Source organism: Melanotaenia boesemani, chromosome 9, assembly GCF_017639745.1.
Source record: "Melanotaenia boesemani isolate fMelBoe1 chromosome 9, fMelBoe1.pri, whole genome shotgun sequence".
Classification (NCBI taxonomy): Eukaryota; Metazoa; Chordata; class Actinopteri; order Atheriniformes; family Melanotaeniidae; genus Melanotaenia; species Melanotaenia boesemani.
Genome location: NC_055690.1, coordinates 35,398,727 through 35,417,916, shown reverse-complemented (window position 1 = coordinate 35,417,916; position 19,190 = coordinate 35,398,727). Strand labels below are relative to the sequence as shown.

General features: G+C 42.6%; 1 protein-coding gene across 4 annotated transcripts in view; it reads left to right on the top strand.

Annotated features, from left to right (window-relative positions):
- Positions 1 to 19,190, top strand: part of plekhg2 (pleckstrin homology domain containing, family G (with RhoGef domain) member 2) — a 123,833-nt gene that overhangs the window by 65,339 nt on the left and 39,304 nt on the right. For all 4 annotated transcript variants that reach the window (XM_041995184.1, XM_041995182.1, XM_041995181.1 and 1 more), the window contains 3 exons: positions 764 to 830; positions 2,255 to 2,301; positions 14,401 to 14,551. In XM_041995184.1, coding sequence (XP_041851118.1) covers positions 764 to 830; positions 2,255 to 2,301; positions 14,401 to 14,551 — 265 coding nt within the window. The remainder of the gene's footprint in view (positions 1 to 763; positions 831 to 2,254; positions 2,302 to 14,400; positions 14,552 to 19,190) is intronic.

Here is a 19,190-nt window from a genome sequence, read left to right as displayed (position 1 = left end):
TTGGTCACTGTTGGTCTGTGTGTTATTTCTACAAAGTTCTGTTAGTAATAAATTCTGCTTTCTTCTTCTGGTCGACCTTTATGCTGCTACATCTATTCATACATTCATTTTACATTGTTTTAGCCTCATGATCTGACAGCTGAGGCTGGAAACATCATGTCTGCTGTCTGGGATTTAGTTTCTCCAAGCAGTTTTATATTAACTAAAACAGATGAAATAGCAAAAACAAGGTTTGAAGGTTTAAGGTTTATGAAGGATTGGATGGTGGGAAATGCCACTACTTACCTGTTTACCTCCATCCTGCATGGATGCTGCAGCTTCTTGGTATTTGTGAGATTTAAATGTATGAATAAAAGCGAAGGAGAGAATCAACCTGCTGTTCCTGCAGGATCTAAATCTTTGTGCTTTCACATAGTGAGTGTGTGTTTTTCCTAAACGAAGCTCTGAAATTGATCATTTTTTCTGCACAAAAAGTTTCATTTTAAGGTATTTAATGTAATAGGATGTAATTGCCCTAATTTAAAGATGATAAATGAGTCTGCTTTGGTTTAGAAGAACTTGCTGCCCTCGGCTTCATCCGAACCTTAGAGACTAACTGAAATGTGCGAGCCAACATCATCAATCCATTGCCTTGTCCGTGGGAGCGAACCTCTTCAGCTCGCTTCCTAAATATTAGTTCTGGTGCTTTTCCCGTGTTGTTGCTCTTCTCAGTGATGTACAAGATCTTGTAAAACCTCTTAAACCTGTCTGGTTCTGTTCTCAGTGATCTCCTGGAGGATCTAGAGCGGAGTCCTCACGCTGCAGCCATGGCAGAGTGCTTTGTGGAGAGGGTGAGTACGGCTCAGACAGCATGTCTAAAGCACCCCTAAACCTAAAAGATATTCTACTAGGCTCTACTGTAGAGTCATTTGTTGTGTGGTCTTATCTGCATTTTTGATAATATGCATGCAAAGACCAGAAAAAAAACTACAACGTACACTTAAAACAGCAGTAAAGATGTTCCACCAGATTCTCAGTGACGTAACTCACCTCATTTTCCCCAGAACCGGTCAGCAGCTACAGGCGGAACAGTGAGGAAGTCCAAGTCTTCTGTGCCCCGGCCATTAGGTTTTAGAATAGTAGACTCCAGGTTTTATAAGAGAAGTCGCAGCATCATGAGGGAGTCCTCAGCCTACATAGACCTACGTATTACTTCACCTACATGTACCTGTTCTTGGTTTCTTTTTCCAGATCAGACTTAGTCGTCTGTTTTATTCATTTATGTGGTTTTATAGTGTGTGTGTGTGTATGCATATAATTTCCAAGATATTCCAGTTGAGAAAGAATGAGACTTTGAATGTGGTTGGATGTTTTCATGATTCTGGGGAAAAAAAGGTGGAAGCTAAATAATCTTAACGGTTGTTTTTTTTTAACATTTGCTGAGGATGTTGCCAGTTTTGACAGATTTCAGGATGGCAGCCAATCAGAGAGCAGCTGAAAAACGTTTGTTTTTATTTACAACGCTGTTTATGAAGGTCACACTGTTACATTAACAAACCTCCGTGCAGGCTTTTTCTCTTTTTCTGTGTTTGGATGCTTCATCTGAAGTCTCAACACCTTAAATTAAATTCATTAAGGGGATAAAACCATCTGACACTCAGCAGGTTTGACGTTTGTTCCTTGACCCTCGCGTCTGTTACACAGCAGTGGACATTAGATTAAACTTCTGGAGATTCCCGGTTATTTTAGGGGCTGAACATGTGGAACATAATGTGGTCTTTCTCTGAGACCACCTGACTGACAGGAGGTGAAGGGAAACCATTCATAGTTTAAAAAGCAGGAACCTCCTCTGGAAACACACAGTGAGTTAAAACGGTCAGGCAGGGACAACAGTTCAGAGCACGAAGATAAGAGCTCACACGTTTTTTTTTCATAATTGTGAGGAAGGAGCCAGAGATGGGGAAGGTCATGTGACCCACAGCTGATACTCTGTGGTTTAAATGATGATGTTTATAGTTTGGTGTCAAACTCTGGATTTGTGTGAGACTGGAGGTAATGACTCTCTTAGTCTGCATTATTTAGGGTGTTTTGGTAAGAAATTTGAACAAAAAGCATAAAGATCCAGTTTAAACGGGTTCTTTGTTAAGTTGTCTGTTATGCGTTCTGCCTGATCTGGGTCCTCACCTCCGCCGCCCGTAACAGTCGCAGCTCATTTCTGAGGAACTTCTCTCGACGTGTCTTCCTCTAACTTCAGTTTTATCCTGTCTGTTTTCAGAGTGAAGCCTTTGATATCTACACACTCTACTGCATGAACTACCCAAAGTAAGTTCTCACGCACACACAGAAACACACCTTTATACACACACACCTGTACCTTTGGCATTATGTGGTGTGACTGAATGTTTTCAGGAGTTTTAAGGAAACAACTGACTACAGATATGTTGGTATCTGCTTGTGTTCAGGTCCTTGATCTAGTACACAAATTAAACGGAACTGTCTGGACTGCAGATGTTTAACAGTGTATTAGTGATGTCTTGATTAGTGCTTGATGAGAGGGTTTATGTAAGAACTGACGCTGAACTATTTGTTGTCTACAGGTTTGGGATTTCATTGACTTTTTGTCTGTCCCTTAGATTCTGGTCTTGTTTCCTGTTTCCTTTTGTAGGTTCATGCCTTTCTGTTCAGCTCATGTCCTGCTCATCGTGGCTGGTTTCTCTTGCTGAAAGCTCATGTTTGTAGTTAGTTCCCTGTGTTTATAGACTCTTGGCTTTCAGTTGGCGACCCTGCTTGTTTCCTGTGTTTAATTATTCTTGCTGTGGATAATCAGTTAGTTCTGATTTAGGTTTCATCGTAACAGATCTCAGATGTCTTCCTATCTCGTCCTAATCTCTGTCACCGTTCTGCATTTGGTCCACTTCCTCGCCTCTTTACTTCATTGCCTACACTCACCGTCCACTCATACTTCAGACATAAGTCATGTTTTTATTTTAGTTCTTATGCTCATGCAGCATCATTACAATATGCTGGATCCTGTGTTCAGGCTTCTTCAAACGTTTCTCTATAAACCTGTTATTGGACTACCTTCATGCTTTCATCTTACCTTCAAACACAAACCAGCTCATAATCTGATACCAGGACTTTCTTTCTGCCTTTATCTGGAACAAACTTCACAACCAAGCTTCAGGCCCTTCTTAGCTCCCCTGAGTTTAACATGCTAGTCATATAGATATTAATGGAGGACATCAAATCAAATCAGACTTTATTTATAAAGCTCTTTTCATACAGAAGCATGATAAAAACACATTTTGAATATAAATAAGACACACACACAAGCATAAAATAAAGTTCAATAACACACACCTGGTCAGACTCTCTCACACACACATCATCACACTCCGCTCACATATACAACCCCCCACCCCACCCCTCTTTACTCAAACATAACTCTGACTTCTGGCTTCTGTCTCCTTAACTGAAACATCAAAGTAAAAACGGAACTAGAGATAAACATCTGGAAATAAAAATAAGAATATGGGACCATGAACTTTGCTGCATGGTTTGGCTTCTGGCCTGGCGACTGGTCTTTCTTTTGATTTAGTTAGGGTTTCTGTAAAGCAGGGATCACCAACTCTGGACCCCTCTGGACAGCATCCTGCAGGTTTAAGAAGTTTCTGCACAAGCCCCTCAATGGTCCACTGATTTGAGTCAGGTGTGTTGCAGCAGGGAATGTTGGCTAGGCTGCGTTCCTTCCCAAGCATCTGCCTGGTCATACAACAATAAATTATAAAAATGAAATAAAATAAAGTACCAACGTGTCCTGGTTTAACCAGCACAGCCTACCTGAGTATTGTTGCTGACCATGTCCATCCCTTTATGACCACAGTGGAGCATCTTCTGATGCTACTTCCAGCAGGATAATGCACCATGTCACAAAGCTCAGATCATCTCCACCTGCTTTCTAGAACATGACAATGAGTTCACTGGACTCCAACGGCCTCCACAGCCACCAGATCTCAGTCCAGTAGAGCAGCTTTGGGATGTGGTGGAACGGGAGATTCTCATCATGGATGCAGCCGACAAACCTGCAGCAACTGTGTGATGCTGTCATGTTAATATGTAGAAAACCTCTGAGGAAGGTTTCCACCCCCTGCTTCATCTATCACACCAGGATTAAAAAGGGGGTCCGGTGGACGGTGGCTGGATGTGCCTCGTCTAAATTGTGACTTTATGAGAATTAAAGTAAGGTTTGGGTCAAAAATATGACTCAAAACAAATCTACGTCAGATCAGTTCCTCCAGACTTTGTTGAAATTTTCACATTTGCATCATTGATATGAAGATTTTCCTTAAATGTATAAATCTGAGTGGCGCTTGCTGACGTTCAGAGTCGTTTTCAAACATTAAAATGAGTTATTCAGGTTTTAAAGCTTGTGTCTGACATCAAATCATTTTTGCTGTTGAGGATAAACCAGTTTGTTATTGAGGTTCAGGTTTCTGATTTCTCCTCTAACTGGTTAACTGGTTGTTTTTCATCCAACCCAACTTGTAATACTGGAGAAGCAACATGCTGCCATGTAGTTTAGGTGGTAGTGTCCTAACCGCAGTAGTACTCAGTGGCGACAGTAGTAGGACCTGTAGTAGTATTCACACTAAGTTCTCTAAACTCTAAGTTAGTTTGATTTATAATAACATATAATAATAAGATAATTGTCTAGCAGAATAGTGACTGGCCTTGCAGAGGATGAACCTTTAGAAAATAAATGCTCCCATCACTTTTCCTTACCTTGGACCGAACTCTGGATTTTAATGGTCCCGGGTTCTGTTTTAGATTTGCGGTCGTTGAGTGATTTGGATGCTCACACCCGCTGACACGCTGCTGTAAAGCCTCAGTGAGAAACTCGGCATTTTTCTGTCCTCTGCTCTTGATAAACGGACTCTCGGGTTGGGTCGGACGGCATGTGTGCAGCGTCTGGTTTATGACCAGACTGAAAGTGTTTTAGTAGAAAGTTTCAGTAGAGCAGTAAACGGTGAGCAGGGTGCTGAGCGGGCCGCAGCCTGGAGGAGAACCGGACCCTGATTCTAACCTGAACCCTGAAACCAGGTCTGAGCAGCCAAATATTTACATACCTTCTCAAAATGTCTGAAATTCAAATTGGCCCTCACAAGTATGGGCATATGGGTTTATTCATATAGAAACACCCTGGTGTCCAACAAAAACTAACAAAACCAACAGTTGTGTTTGATTCTGAGAAGTCGTGAAGTTTAGCATCGTTCACATCGTTAACGCATGACGAGCTGGGGTCGCAGTCTCTAAATTTCTGCTCATTTCCATTCTCTCACAGGGAATAAAAAAGGAAAGTTGTCATGACTTAGCAGATAAAGCAGGATATGCTTCATTAAAACAATATAGCCCGTAGTCTCACACCACTGTGTATCTCAAGTTACTTCCTTTGGCCCAGCGCAGGTGTGTTTTTCTGTGCTGGTATCTAACATGAAGGGTGGATCGGGATAGACTACAGTCTAAGTGGCTGGAAAATTCCTTACATCTGTGTTTTTGTTGTTCCAAATCATGAAACTGATTGAAGTTACTTCAGGGTTCCTCATCCATCTAATTTCCAGAGGCAACCACCTTAGCAGGAAAACCAAGGCATCCCTGCGCCCAGAGACACTCTCCAGCTCCACCTGGGTGAACCCAGTGTGTTCCTAAATTAATCAATCACTGCCCACATCTGGTAACCATGGTGATGCAACCCAGAGGTTCCAAAACCAGATACCGTCCTCTATCCGACTGCTCCTTGATGTCCTGTCCTTGACCACAAACAGGTTTGGTGGAGTCCAACGTTGTTAAGCAGTTCAGCGTCACAGACACAGCATTTACTTTGGACATACAGGGACCTAACAGGGGCCATTTTTACTACATGGATGACCCCTACCGATGCGATGGGCACATCTACCACAAAGTCTTCTGACTCTGCCTCCTTAGTGGATGACTCAGTGGCCAGATTAAGGACATCCTTAAAGTTTTTCTTCCACCACTCAACGATATTCCCAGTTTCAGTCAGCAGTCCCTTACCGAGGACAAGTCCTGCCTGGGATAGATCCTGGTTTTGCTTCCTGAGCCCCCAGTTTACCAGAACTTCTTTACAGCCAACTGAAAGTCCTTCTAGTGACCTTGCCCAGCTCGTCTCAGGTAAAACAGGTGGAGTGAGGCAAGGATTTTAGGAAAGGTGTGGTAATGTGGTTGCAGGTTTATAAATGACTTTACTTCAGAATGCATCTCAGTTAGCTGAAGATATGCAGGGGCTGAATTAAAGCTCACGGGGCGATAAAAGCCATAGCTCAGGGGTGCCCAAGTCCGGTCCTCAAGATTTACTACATACTGCAGCTTTTAGATGCAACCCTTCTCCAACACACCTGAATCAGATGTCATCTGCATGTTATTCAGCGCTGCGGAGGCCTGGTAACGAGCCAGTCATTTGATTCAGGTGTTTTGGAGAAGGGTTGCATCTAAAAGCTGCAGGATGGTAGATCTTGAGGACTGGACTTAGGCACCCCTAACTTTACTCGTCAACATTGTGGTTGCTAAGCAAGAAAGCAACAGCAGCATGAGAGTTGAGCTAATGTTTTAGCTCCATCCGCCAGGATGTCCCAGCAATCTTTCTGATGAAGACTCCTACGAAGAACCTGGACCAGTGATGGGAGACTTTGGTCCTCAAAGATCACTGTCCTGCAGGTTTTAGATGTTTCCCTGTTTCAGCACACCTGATTGAAATGAATGGTTCACTGTGCAGAAAGTGGCAACAAGCTGTTGAATCCATTTAATTTTAATCAGGTGTGAAACATCTAAAACCTGCAGGACTCTTCCATGGCCTGATATAGGCCAATGAAGAGGGAAACAGTAATGCTTTGTTTCCACTAAACACGCAAGCAATGACTCTATAAAAACACCTGATGTTGTACGTCAGGAGCAGAAACAATCCAGGATTCATTAGAAAAGGCCACCTCACTTCATCCACACACCAGGAAGTTCTGGACTTCCGATATTTTCCATGTTTTCATCTGAAGTTGTAAGAATTCTTTTTTTTTTAATTTTTTTTTACTAGTTGTAATTTTACCGTCTTCAGAAAACGTTTCTAGTCACACGTTTTCATCTGTTTGCCGTGTAGAAGCTGGTCTGAAGCAGCAGATAGTTCCAGATATCTGACGGTTTTTCTCTGATTCAAAGATGAAATCTTTCCTGGGACAACGTAGAAGGATCTATGACATCACAGATCAACTTTTAAAGGTATCTAGACCAGAATTCTCATCTAAACATAGACATCTTGGTTGGTTTGACCACCACTTTGTTTGCTGGAATTACGTTAGCCTAAAAAGTCGTGAATGAATACCATCAGTTCCTCTTATTTCTTCCTCTTTGTTCCTGGTTGGATTTTCTACCTGCGGTCGTTGGTCAGAAGGTGTGCAGATACCTGCTAATGACAGATTGTGAAACCACCTGAGGAAGAGAATAAAGCCTTGGCTAGATTAAACACCTTATACCATCAAAACTGAAGGGAAGGACCAATTGAAGGCCTTGAATTAACCCTTAAAACTCCAAGGCATTATTTGCTGTTTTTGATCCACTTGTTTTCTTTTTGACATAAAACTACATAAATCAAATCAAATTTTACTTATGAAGCACTTTTCATACTAACATTAAAAATGCACACAAAAACAATATTTGCATATAAAAAGAATATAAAACAGCAACTAAAATCCACACCTACACACACACACACACACACACACTCTCTCTCTCTCTTTCTCTCTCATACCCAAAGATACCCCCTGATTGGACGTTACCGTCAATCTAAGCTCTCTGATTGGTGGAAAGTCTGACAGGAAGTGGCTTCATCATCATGTCCAGGTCTAAATAGAGGTCTCTTAGCAACATAGTAGTGATGGTGATGTTTTTATGATGAAATGTGATAAATAATGCTGTTATCATGGATCATTGTGGATTTACCAGATAGAGTCTCTGAATAAAACTACATTTAGGGGCTGGATTGTAAACCTCCTGGATGGATAGAAATGCTGGAAAACTTCTGTAGATCAGCTAAAGGGTAGCTATCCATCACATTTACCCCACAGAGACACACACCACCGCTCCTGAGATATTCTTGGGAGTATCAGTCAACGTTGTCAACACTGAAAACATTTGGAGTTTAATGAAACAAAAATCAAACCATGTAGACCAGAGCTGGCCTCGCTAAACCTGCAGAGTTGTTGAAAGAGGAGCTGATGCACCACCAGCTCTTCACTAAATGTTTTGAAGTCTCTTTTGTCTCATTCTGGATGTGCTCATGTTTGTCTTTTATTCCCTCCATCGATATGAAAGACACATGTTTGGCCTGACTGGATCGCTGCCCAGCGCGGAGTGTGTGCCTACATCTGTCTGCATGTTAATACACTTAAATCATTTCATATGTACACAATGAGAGCCTTCATGGCCGTCCGTACATGCCTGTGTGTGTGTTTAAACCTCGTCAGTTCAGCTTTCATCACCGGGCTGAAAGTCGACCCCGTCTTCACCTCGTTCAGATCATTGCTTTCTGCCTGTCGCCTCCTTAAAGCCCCATTAAACGCCAGTAAAAAATAAGTAGGTCAACTGCTTTCAGCCCACCGAACCAAGATCCCTGTCTCTCTTTTACTGCTTCCTCTGCTGGATTCTTTCAGGCCACTCAGTTCATGTCAGTTTTTACACCATCAGTCTGAAACACAGCAGTTCACGAACCTACAAAAACTATTCAGACTTATTCTGTAATTCAACCAGATGCCATACAGAGAAAGACAGTATGAAGCTACCAGGATGGACCATTATTAAAAGTAATGATGAATATGCACCATCCACCTTCTAGTCCCGGGTCCGACCCCTGTCTTAATCCTGGTGTGATAGATGAAGCAGGTGGTGGAAACCTTCCTCAGAGGTTTTCTCCATATTAACATGACAGCATCACACAGTTGCTGCAGGTTTGTCGGCTGCATCCATGATGAGAATCTCCCGTTCCACCACATCCCAAAGCTGCTCTACTGGACTGAGATCTGGGAAAGAAACTAAAAACAATAGTCTATGTGACTAGATGCTGCCATGTGATTGGCTGGTTAGATGTGTGTGCAGCCAGACAAACGGCAGGTGAGACAAGAGAATCAGACACTTTCAGATAAGATGATATTTCTGCTGCCATCGGAAAACATTTGTAGGAAGGAAATCCAGGTTGTACCAAAACTCCTGAGCATATAGGGTCAAAAATCAATCCAATAACCTGCTGTGTAATTCCTAAACACACTTTGGAACTTTCAGCACTGTTGAAACTTGGATTTACAGAAGTGGCCCTCTCCCAGCATTCAACCCTCCCCCCCAATGCTACAGTTCATCAATTTACAGCATTGAAAACTGCATTTCCATCCAAGAGTTTAGCAGAGTAAATGACCTCAGCATCTGTCTCCGTTCTCCCTCTGGATTAGTGCTGAGATCACATCCACCACTGTAAACGCTGCTCTAGCAGCAGCCTGCTTCATGATCCATTACCCTGACACGAAGCACTGGGATGGCTCCACAAGAAAAATATCTTCTGCTCCGTTCAGACGCTGCATTCCCGCAGCCTTTCTGTTATTTAGCATGTTCCTCGTTCAGCGCAGGATAACAAACCAAAGAAAGAATCTCATCTCATGTTCCCAGCAGGACGACACGGAGTTCACGGTGCTGCAGCCGAGCACATTTCCCTCCGAGTCCGACCCCGAGTGGAAAAATGCCCTCTGCTACTTCCATTACCGCCTTAAGCTTCTGACCTGAATCAGTAAACATGGCATCTTCTCCACCATTAGGATAAAAATATGATCAAATTCTCACTCATTCACAGCAGATTTACGTAGTTCTGCAATCAGAGAGTTAGATTACCATCGACTTCCTGACGGGGGATCCACCACCAACCCCTCCTGCCTCTAATACACCTTTTTAAAACTGGTAATAATGTCCTATTTCTGAATGTAGTTAATTTGCTGACTTTCCCAGAAAATAGTCTACATTTCAGTTTGACCATATCTAAGACACTCCTCCACGAAATATAAAGTCCTCAAGAAAAAACTTATCTTTGCACAAACGATGCAAAGACGTAAAGGTGGCGCGAGCGATGCTCACAGCTGCTGTCAGCTGATCTACCTTGAAAATGAGGAGGAAACGGTGAAACCGAGGAGGGAAAATTGTAACGTAACCCTTTGGGGTCGGGCGTAGAATTGGTTGTTTTGGACTACTTTTGTTTTTACTTTTATATTTCAGCTTTAAATCGGTTTACCTGCCTTGTTTGGTTTAATTTATTATAAAAATGAATTTACAAAAAAAAAAAAAAAAAGATGAATATGCACCATCCACCTTCTAGTCCCGGGTCCGACCCCTGTCTTAATCCTGGTGTGATAGATGAAGCAGGTGGTGGAAACCTTCCTCAGAGGTTTTCTCCATATTGACATGAAGCATCACACAGTTGCTGCAGGTTTGTCGGCTGCATCCATGATGAGAATCTCCCGTTCCACCACATCCCAAAGCTGCTCTACTGGACTGAGATCTGGGAAAGAAACTAAAAACAATAGTCTATGTGACTAGATGCTGCCATGTGATTGGCTGGTTACATGCAATAAGCTTTATTCACAAGGCTGGGTTTCTGGATCAAACTTAATGTCTTTGCAGTCAAAATTGTTCAAATTTACAGAAATAAAGTTGCTAATAGGATGTTACCACATAGAGGACATGTTTAAGAACAGGGAGGTTACACATTACAAGGGAAGAAAAACTAAAATAAAAAAATATTCATACAAACAGAAAAAGGTTTTGTTTCTGTTTGTGGGGTCTGACTGTGGTCAGTCTGGGTGAGGAGTTAAAACTTCATAAATACAGGGGACTGGGCTGAAGTGGCCATTCCTATGATTTTAATTTCATTTCATTGAAGTATTATTACTATTGATGTTTTGATGTTGTTTTGTTATGTTAATGTTATGTTGTTAATTACATTGCTTTTTCTTTGGCTGTTATGTTCATTTGTTAAATCCGTTTATGTTTCATCTTGTCTGCTATGGAGCAAAGAGGATTGTGAAAGTATTTATTTATAATAAATACTCACAGCAGTCTAATTACCACTTAATGATGACGTCCCATCTTGTTTAAATTCTTGCTTGTGTTCTTACTCTCAAATGTAAGTCGCTTTGGATAAAAGTGGCGGCTAAATGACTGTATAATAATATTATTGTTATTTTTAGATTTGTTCACATATAGAAAATGCATGAAATGTGGGGAAGCAGGATAATTAAAGAGGTGGGATGCGATGAGCGCAGCCTTCCTCCCACTCTTTTTCTGAAAAAGGAGGTTAAAGAAAAACAGATCTTGGTTTCTTTCTGTTAAAATAAAGACACTACTACAACTACTGCTAGTAGTAGTACTACTACTACCATTTGGGCCGCATTGCATTCTGGGATATTCGGCTGCCCTAAGATGCATCCTGGATGAAAAGGATGGAGTTAGTACTCATCGGGGCAGTTGGGCCGTTCTTGTCTTCATCCAACCTTAAACTGGCCAATTCCTTATGGACTCCATTTTTCTGGTTCCCATGGTTACATGTGAATATAGCATGCTACTGCAAAACTTCAACACTACCTGGTTGGAAGTAAAAGGTCAGCCTGCAGTTGCTTACTCGACCACTAGAGGTCGTATATGTTAACATTTATATGAACCATCTCAGCCTGGATGGACAAACACTGGGACGAGGACACTGTCTTTTTCTGACTTAACGTAACCAAGAGAAGGTTTTCTGAAATGTGAAGGAATCTTCCTCTGTGTGTTTCCAAAGGATGGAGGGATCCACACTTGGGTTTGCAGTGATGTTCCAATAAAATAACTTAAGAGAAACAGCAGCTTGAGTTTCATTCAGCGAGCTCAATGAACAGATCGAGTGAAGTGTTGGAAGAAGCTGAACCACAAGACAAAGTCTATCTGCTGCTGACACAAAGTGGAAAAGGCATTTGGACTCAGACAAGCCACTTTTTGCGAATGCAAACAGAACTCGAAGGCAGTTGAGGAGGTTAATCGTGGTTTGAGTGGCGGTTCGGACTGCAGGCTGGTGTCGTGTTACTTCTGATTGGTGGAGACGCGTTCAGGCTCTCGGGAGCAGCTGTAATTATCTGCAGTCTGTGAGAATATGGAGGCCGAAATGAAACCTGGCTTCACTCTGCTCTGCAGTAACGACGACCACAGATGGATTTCTGTGAGTTCGAGGAATGTGATGTTACATTAAACACAGAGAATTAAAAATATGACACAAACAAATAATATTTGGCTGGAAAAGACGCCACTGAGGAGAGTTTCAGCTGCAGGAAGTTTTTGAGTGTTTTTAAAATGTGGATTGATGGGAATCCCTCCAAACACAGGTTTTAGGAATGTCTCTGGTGGACATTTTTCATATCGGCCATATGCTTTGGATTTTTCATGCAGCGGTGAAGGTTTATGTGAGGCTGGAATGGGTTTCCTTTGGATGACAGATTACAGCTTCATTTCTGCAGCTCTGTGGAGGATTTACTCCTGGACGAGGTGTGTGGACGTTAGTTAAGAAAACCTTGGAGAAGAGCCTGCAAAGAGCTGCTGAGCTGGAACTCTCCAGATACAGAGTTTCATCAAAATTCAGCTTTTCCTTTTCCAGATCATTCCAGCTAAACAGCTCAATGATTCTAACAAACCACCACCTATCAGCATCTTCTAGAAACTGACCATAGCAGCTGGTTTTAGAGGGAGCAGGGACCCCCTCCTATGGGTTGTGTCCATGGTGACTTTCATCCAAAGAAAGATGTGAACACAGACTCCACTCAGAGCTCACACTAGCACACACCCAAAGCTAGAAACATATCAGCTCCATCTGTCCAACTTCCTGTTGGCACAAATATCCAACCAGCCAATCACATGGCAGCAGGTAGTCACGTAGATGTGGTGAAGACGACCTGCTGAAGATCAAACTGAGCATCAGAATGAGGAAGAAAGAGGATTCATGGTTGCTGGTCTGAGTATTTACTGGGATTTTCACCCACAACCATCTCCAGGGTTTCCAGAGATGGTCTGAAGAAGAGAAAACATCCAGAGCAGCAGTTGTCTGGACCAGGATGCAGCAGAAGACACACCGGGTCCTCCTGCCAGCTAAGAACAGGAAACTGAGGCTACAATTCACACACACTCACCAACACTGGACAATAGAAGATGGAGAAACGTTGCTGGTCTGATGAGTCTCCATTTCAGCTCCACATTCAGATGCTCGGCTCAGAATCTGCTGGAAACATCATGAAAACATGGATCCATCCTGCCTTGGATCAAAGCTTCAGGCTGCTGCTGGTGTAATGGTGGGGGGAGATTTTCTTGGTCCACTTTGGGCCCCTTAGTACCAACGTGGCCTGGTTGAACCAGCACAGCCTACCTGAGTATTGTTGCTGACCATGTCCATCCCTTTATGACCACAGTGGAGCATCTTCTGATGCTACTTCCAGCAGGATAATGCACCATGTCACAAAGCTCAGATCATCTCCACCTGCTTTCTAGAACATGACGATGAGTTCACTGGACTCCAACGGCCTCCACAGCCACCAGATCTCAGTCCCGTTTGATTGTTATTCTAGAAAATTCCTTTCCTTCTCTGAACTGTTCAGTCTGCCTGAAGGTGTGTTGCTTTGCTGAACTTATGTACAGTCAACTATCGTGACCAGAGATATTAATGCCACATTGGGATGTAAAATGTCATCATTACATGCATGTTTATATTTGCAGGTTTTTCTCGTGGGTAATTTTTGCCTTCTGTTGGTTTCTGGGAGGATTTCTGTGTGTTTTCTGATGAATCTGCAGATGAGCTCAGACTCGCTGCCGAACACATCAGGGATGTCTGTAGAAGATATTACTGCAGCTCTGAATTCCTCAACTCCTTCCTGTCATTAACGTCTATCTGGAGAGAAAAAGCCTGGTCTCTGCTCCCGATCCCCATCGTTACCTTGACCTCCTTCCCCTTGTCTCTCCTGAGTGCTGCCGGCTCTTCCTTCCTTCCAGCCTCACTGCTGTCCAAGAATCTTTGGCTTCACGCTGTGATGGATGTTTGTCTCCGCTGTCCTCCATCATCTCCTTTCACCACCCTCATCTGTGTTTGTTACATCCTCTTTTTCTCTTCCTCTCCTCTCTCTCTTCTTTTTTGTTGATTTTCCTTCATGGTGAGCATCAATTGGACTTTTATCCACCACTCTTTAGTTTTTCTGCTTTATCTGTTAGCATCCTCACTCATTGTCTTACTTCCTGATTGGTAAGAAAATTTGGAGAAACTTTATTGATGGTTCATTATTCTAACAATGTCTCCCCTGTCTGTCCCCCCCACAGTTCGGTGGCAGTACTCAGGGAGTGCATGAAAAACGAGAGTCTGGTTCGTTTCTTCCAGGAGAGACAGACAACCCTGAATCACTCTTTACCTCTGGAGACGTACCTGCTCAAACCGGTGCAGAGGATCCTCAAATACCACCTACTGCTACAGGTGAGACCCCAAAACTACCAAATCCTAAAGCTGAGAGCTCAAATAGTGCTTTCCAAAAATACCACAGCTTACTGTACATGATGCTCCAAATACAACTAAATATGGCATGTAGGACCTGAAATACTATAGTATACACGACAGTAAAGGCTCCAAATCCCTTTAAATGCTGCACTAAGATCTGATGTTGCATTCTGACGGGCGGCTGTAGCTCAGGAGGAAAAGTCGTCTGCCAACCTAAAAGTCGGTGGCTACATGCCGAAGTGTCCTTGGGCAAGGCACTGAACCCCACATTGCTTCCGATGTGTCTACGGGGTATGAATGTGTGTGCTGGTAGAAATCAGTAGAAGTGCTGTATGAGTGTGTGTGTGAATGGGGGATTGTGACGTAGTGTAAAAGCACTTTGACTGATCGACATGATGCAGATGATACTTGGAAGTACCAAATACTGAAACTACGACCTCAAATACTGCTTTCTACTACAAATATGGCCTCAAATATCGCGGATTACTGCTTATAAGAATCCAAATAATACTAAATTTGGTAAGAAGGACTTTAAATACAGCCTTATACTACAGGCAAAACTTCAAATATTACAAATAACTTCATATAGGACTTTAAATACTCCCTCCTGGTACAAGTAAACACTTACACTACCTGCTACTTCTAAGTACTAGGAACACTTTTACTTAATGTAATAATTAAAATATAGTCAAATACTACCTGTATTTCTTCTAATAATCCTTTCTACTACATGTATACTTTAAAATATTTAAAATACTCAGAAAACTACCAAAATACTGAATCTAAGACCTTAAATACTGCTTTCTACCATAAGTAAGGCCTCAAATACCATGTATACTGCACATGATGCTAAAAATACTACATAGATACTGAGATACTATGGTATACTGCAGAGAAGACTCTAAAAACCACCAAAAACTGCACCTGAGCTCAAAAGCCCTGACATTGCTACTACAAATAGAGTTTCATATACTACTTTCTACTGCTGGTGAGATCCCAAAAACTATCAAATACTGAACCCTAGACCAAAATACTGCTTTTGGTCATAAGTTAGGCCTCAAATAACACTGGTTACTGCATGTTATTCTCCAAATACTGCTAAATATAATATGTACCTCATTTACCACCTAATACTAGACATGATACTTCAGATACTACGCTTTACTAAAGGCAATAGTTGAAGTACTGTCCAATGCTGCGTGTATTTTTCAAATATTCCTTTTTTCTCACATATAGAATTTCAAATACTACCAAAAACTGCTGTTGACACTAGGAGATGTATCAAATACTACCAAATACTCACCAAAGACTTCAATTACTGCCTTCTTCTACAAGAAAGGCATGAAATACCACAGGTTACTGCACATAAGGCTCCGAATACTACTATCATTTCATCTAGGACCTCAAATACTATCGATTGCAATAGGAAAAATTCCTAATACCACTAAATACTACATCTAAGAGCTCTAATGATAATTTCTAATAAAAGTAGTAGTAGAAAGTTCCACCTGCTGTTGTATAACACTCCAAATATTCTGTAAAATAGAATGTAAGATCTCAAATTCTACCAATTACTTCATGTATTATCATAAATACCTATACAAGTATACACTTACACAACCTGTTACTGTTAGTAAGACCTAAAATACCGCCAAATACTACATGCAGAAACAACTACTGACGTCTATGGAAAGTAATAGTTGAAATATAGTCCACTACTGCCTGTTACTGCAGAAGACACCTCAGATACTTCACACAGTACACCAGAAAGATGAATACTTTCTCAGGGACGTGGAGCTGATTGGTTCTTTTAAATTAGTGGTTGCCAGGCAACCGCCTTGTTTCCTGTCTGTAAACAGAGCGTTTAGCTGAGGCTTCACAGCAGTAAATACTGCTCAGACACCGAGAGAAACACACCATACAGCAGGCCGTCTGTGTATCCCACATGTGTCCATGTCCACATAAAACAAGGATCAGACAGGGACATCATCCGGTCTGACTGGGACATCTGACCGAGACATTAGACTAGCCTGAACGGGACATCAGCCTGGGACATGATGCCGGGACAACACACCAGGACATTACCCTGGGACATGATGCCGGTCTTAATGAGACATCAGCCTGGTACATGATGCCGGGACAGTACACCAGGACATTACCCTGGGACATGATGCCGGTCTTAACGGGACACCAGACCAGGACATGGTGCCGGGATATCATCCGGTCTGAATAGACTTTGTCTCTGCTACGAGCCGATGTGAAACATGTCAGCAGATAAATTTTACAGGTAAAATCTGGTGACTTCTGGAAAAACAGAAGTTTCTGTTTGCATGAAAAACTGGGACAATTTTCAACAAAACTTTCATTTAACCCCCAGAAAAGTCCAACTTCCCATCACGGGTTAGAGTCCCATCATCTGTTAGATTCCCGTCACCTGTTAGATTCCCCGTCACCTGTTAGAGTTCCGACACCGGTTAGATTCCCGTCACCTGTTAGATTCCCATCACCGCTTAGATTCCCTTCACCTGTTAGATTCCTGTCACCTGTTAGATTCCTGTCACCTGTTAGATTCTCGTCACCTGTTAGATTTCCATCACCTGTTAGATTCTCATCACCTGTTAGATTCCCATCATCTGTTAGATTCCCGTCACCTGTTAGATTCCCGTCACCTGTTAGATTCCCGTCACCGGTTAGATTCTCGTCACCTGTTAGATTCCCATCACCATTTAGATTCCTGTCATCTGTTAGATTCCCATCACCATTTAGATTCCTGTCACCTGTTAGATTCCCGTCATCTGTTAGATTCCCGTCACCTGTTAGATTCCCCTCATCTGTTAGATTCCCATCACCTGTTAGATTTCCGTCACCGGTTAGATTCCTGTCACCTGTTAGATTCCCCGTCACCTGTTAGATTTCCGTCACCTGTTAGATTCCCTGTCACTTGTTAGATTCCCATCACCTGTTAGATTCCCGTCACCTGTTAGATTCCGGTTACCTGTTAGATTCCCATCACATGTTAGATTCCTGTCACCTGTTAGATTCCCATCAACGGTTAGATTCCCATCACCGGTTAGATTCTAGTCACCTGTTAGATTCCCCATCACCTGTTAGATTGCCATCACCGGTTAGATTTCCATCACCTGTTAGATTTCCATCACCATTTAGATTCCCGTCACCTGTTAGATTCCCCGTCACCTGTTAGAGTTCCGACACCGGTTAGATTTCCATCACCGTTTAGATTCCCGTCACCTGTTAGATTCCCCGTCACCTGTTAGAGTTCCGACACCGGTTAGATTCCGGTCACCTGTTAGATTCTCCGTCACCTGTTAGATTCCGGTTACCGGTTAGATTCCCTTCACCTGTTAGATTACCGTCATCTGTTAGATTTCCGTCACCGATTAGATTCCCGTCATCTGTTAGATTCCCCGTCACCTGTTAGATTCCGGTTACCTGTTAGATTCCGGTCACCTGTTAGATTCTCCGTCACCTGTTAGATCCTGGTTACCTGTTAGATTCCGGTTACCGGTTAGATTCCTGTCATCTGTTAGATTCCCCGTCACCTGTTAGATTCTCCATCACCTGTTAGATTCTCCGTCACCTGTTAGATTCCTGTCACGTGTTAGATTCCCGTCACCTGTTAGATTTCCCTTACCTGTAAGATTTCCATCACCTGTTAGATTCTCCGTCACCTGTTAGATTCCCATCACCAGTTAGATTTCCGTCACCGGTTAGATTCCTGTCACCTGTTAGATTCCTGTCACCTGTTAGATTCCCGTCACCTATTAGAGTCCCGTCACCTGTTAGATGTCCATCACCTGTTAGATTCCTGTCACCTGTTAGAGTCCTATCACCTGTTAGATTTCCGTCACCGGTTAGATTCCTGTCACCTGTTAGATTCCCCGTCACCTGTTAGATTTCCGTCACCTGTTAGATTCCCTATCACTTGTTAGATTCCCATCACCTGTTAGATTCCCGTCACCTGTTAGATTCCGGTTACCTGTTAGATTCCCATCACATGTTAGATTCCTGTCACCTGTTAGATTCCCATCAACGGTTAGATTCCCATCACCGGTTAGATTCTAGTCACCTGTTAGATTCCCCATCACCTGTTAGATTGCCATCACCGGTTAGATTTCCATCACCTGTTAGATTTCCATCACCATTTAGATTCCCGTCACCTGTTAGATTCCCCGTCACCTGTTAGAGTTCCGACACCGGTTAGATTTCCATCACCGTTTAGATTCCCGTCACCTGTTAGATTCCCCGTCACCTGTTAGAGTTCCGACACCGGTTAGATTCCCGTCACCTATTAGATTCCCATCACCAGTTAGATTCTCCGTCACCTGTTAGAGTCCCATCACCGGTTAGATTCCCGTCACCTGTTAGATTTCGGTTACCTGTTAGATTCCCATCACATGTTAGATTCCCGTCACCTGTTAGATTCCCATCAACGGTTAGATTTCCATCACCGGTTAGATTCCCGTCACCTGTTAGATTCCCCGACACTGGTTAGATTCCCATCACCTATTAGATTCCCATCACCTGTTAGATTCCGGTTACCTGTCAGATTCCCATCAACGGTTAGATTCCCATCACCGGTTAGATTCTAGTCACCTGT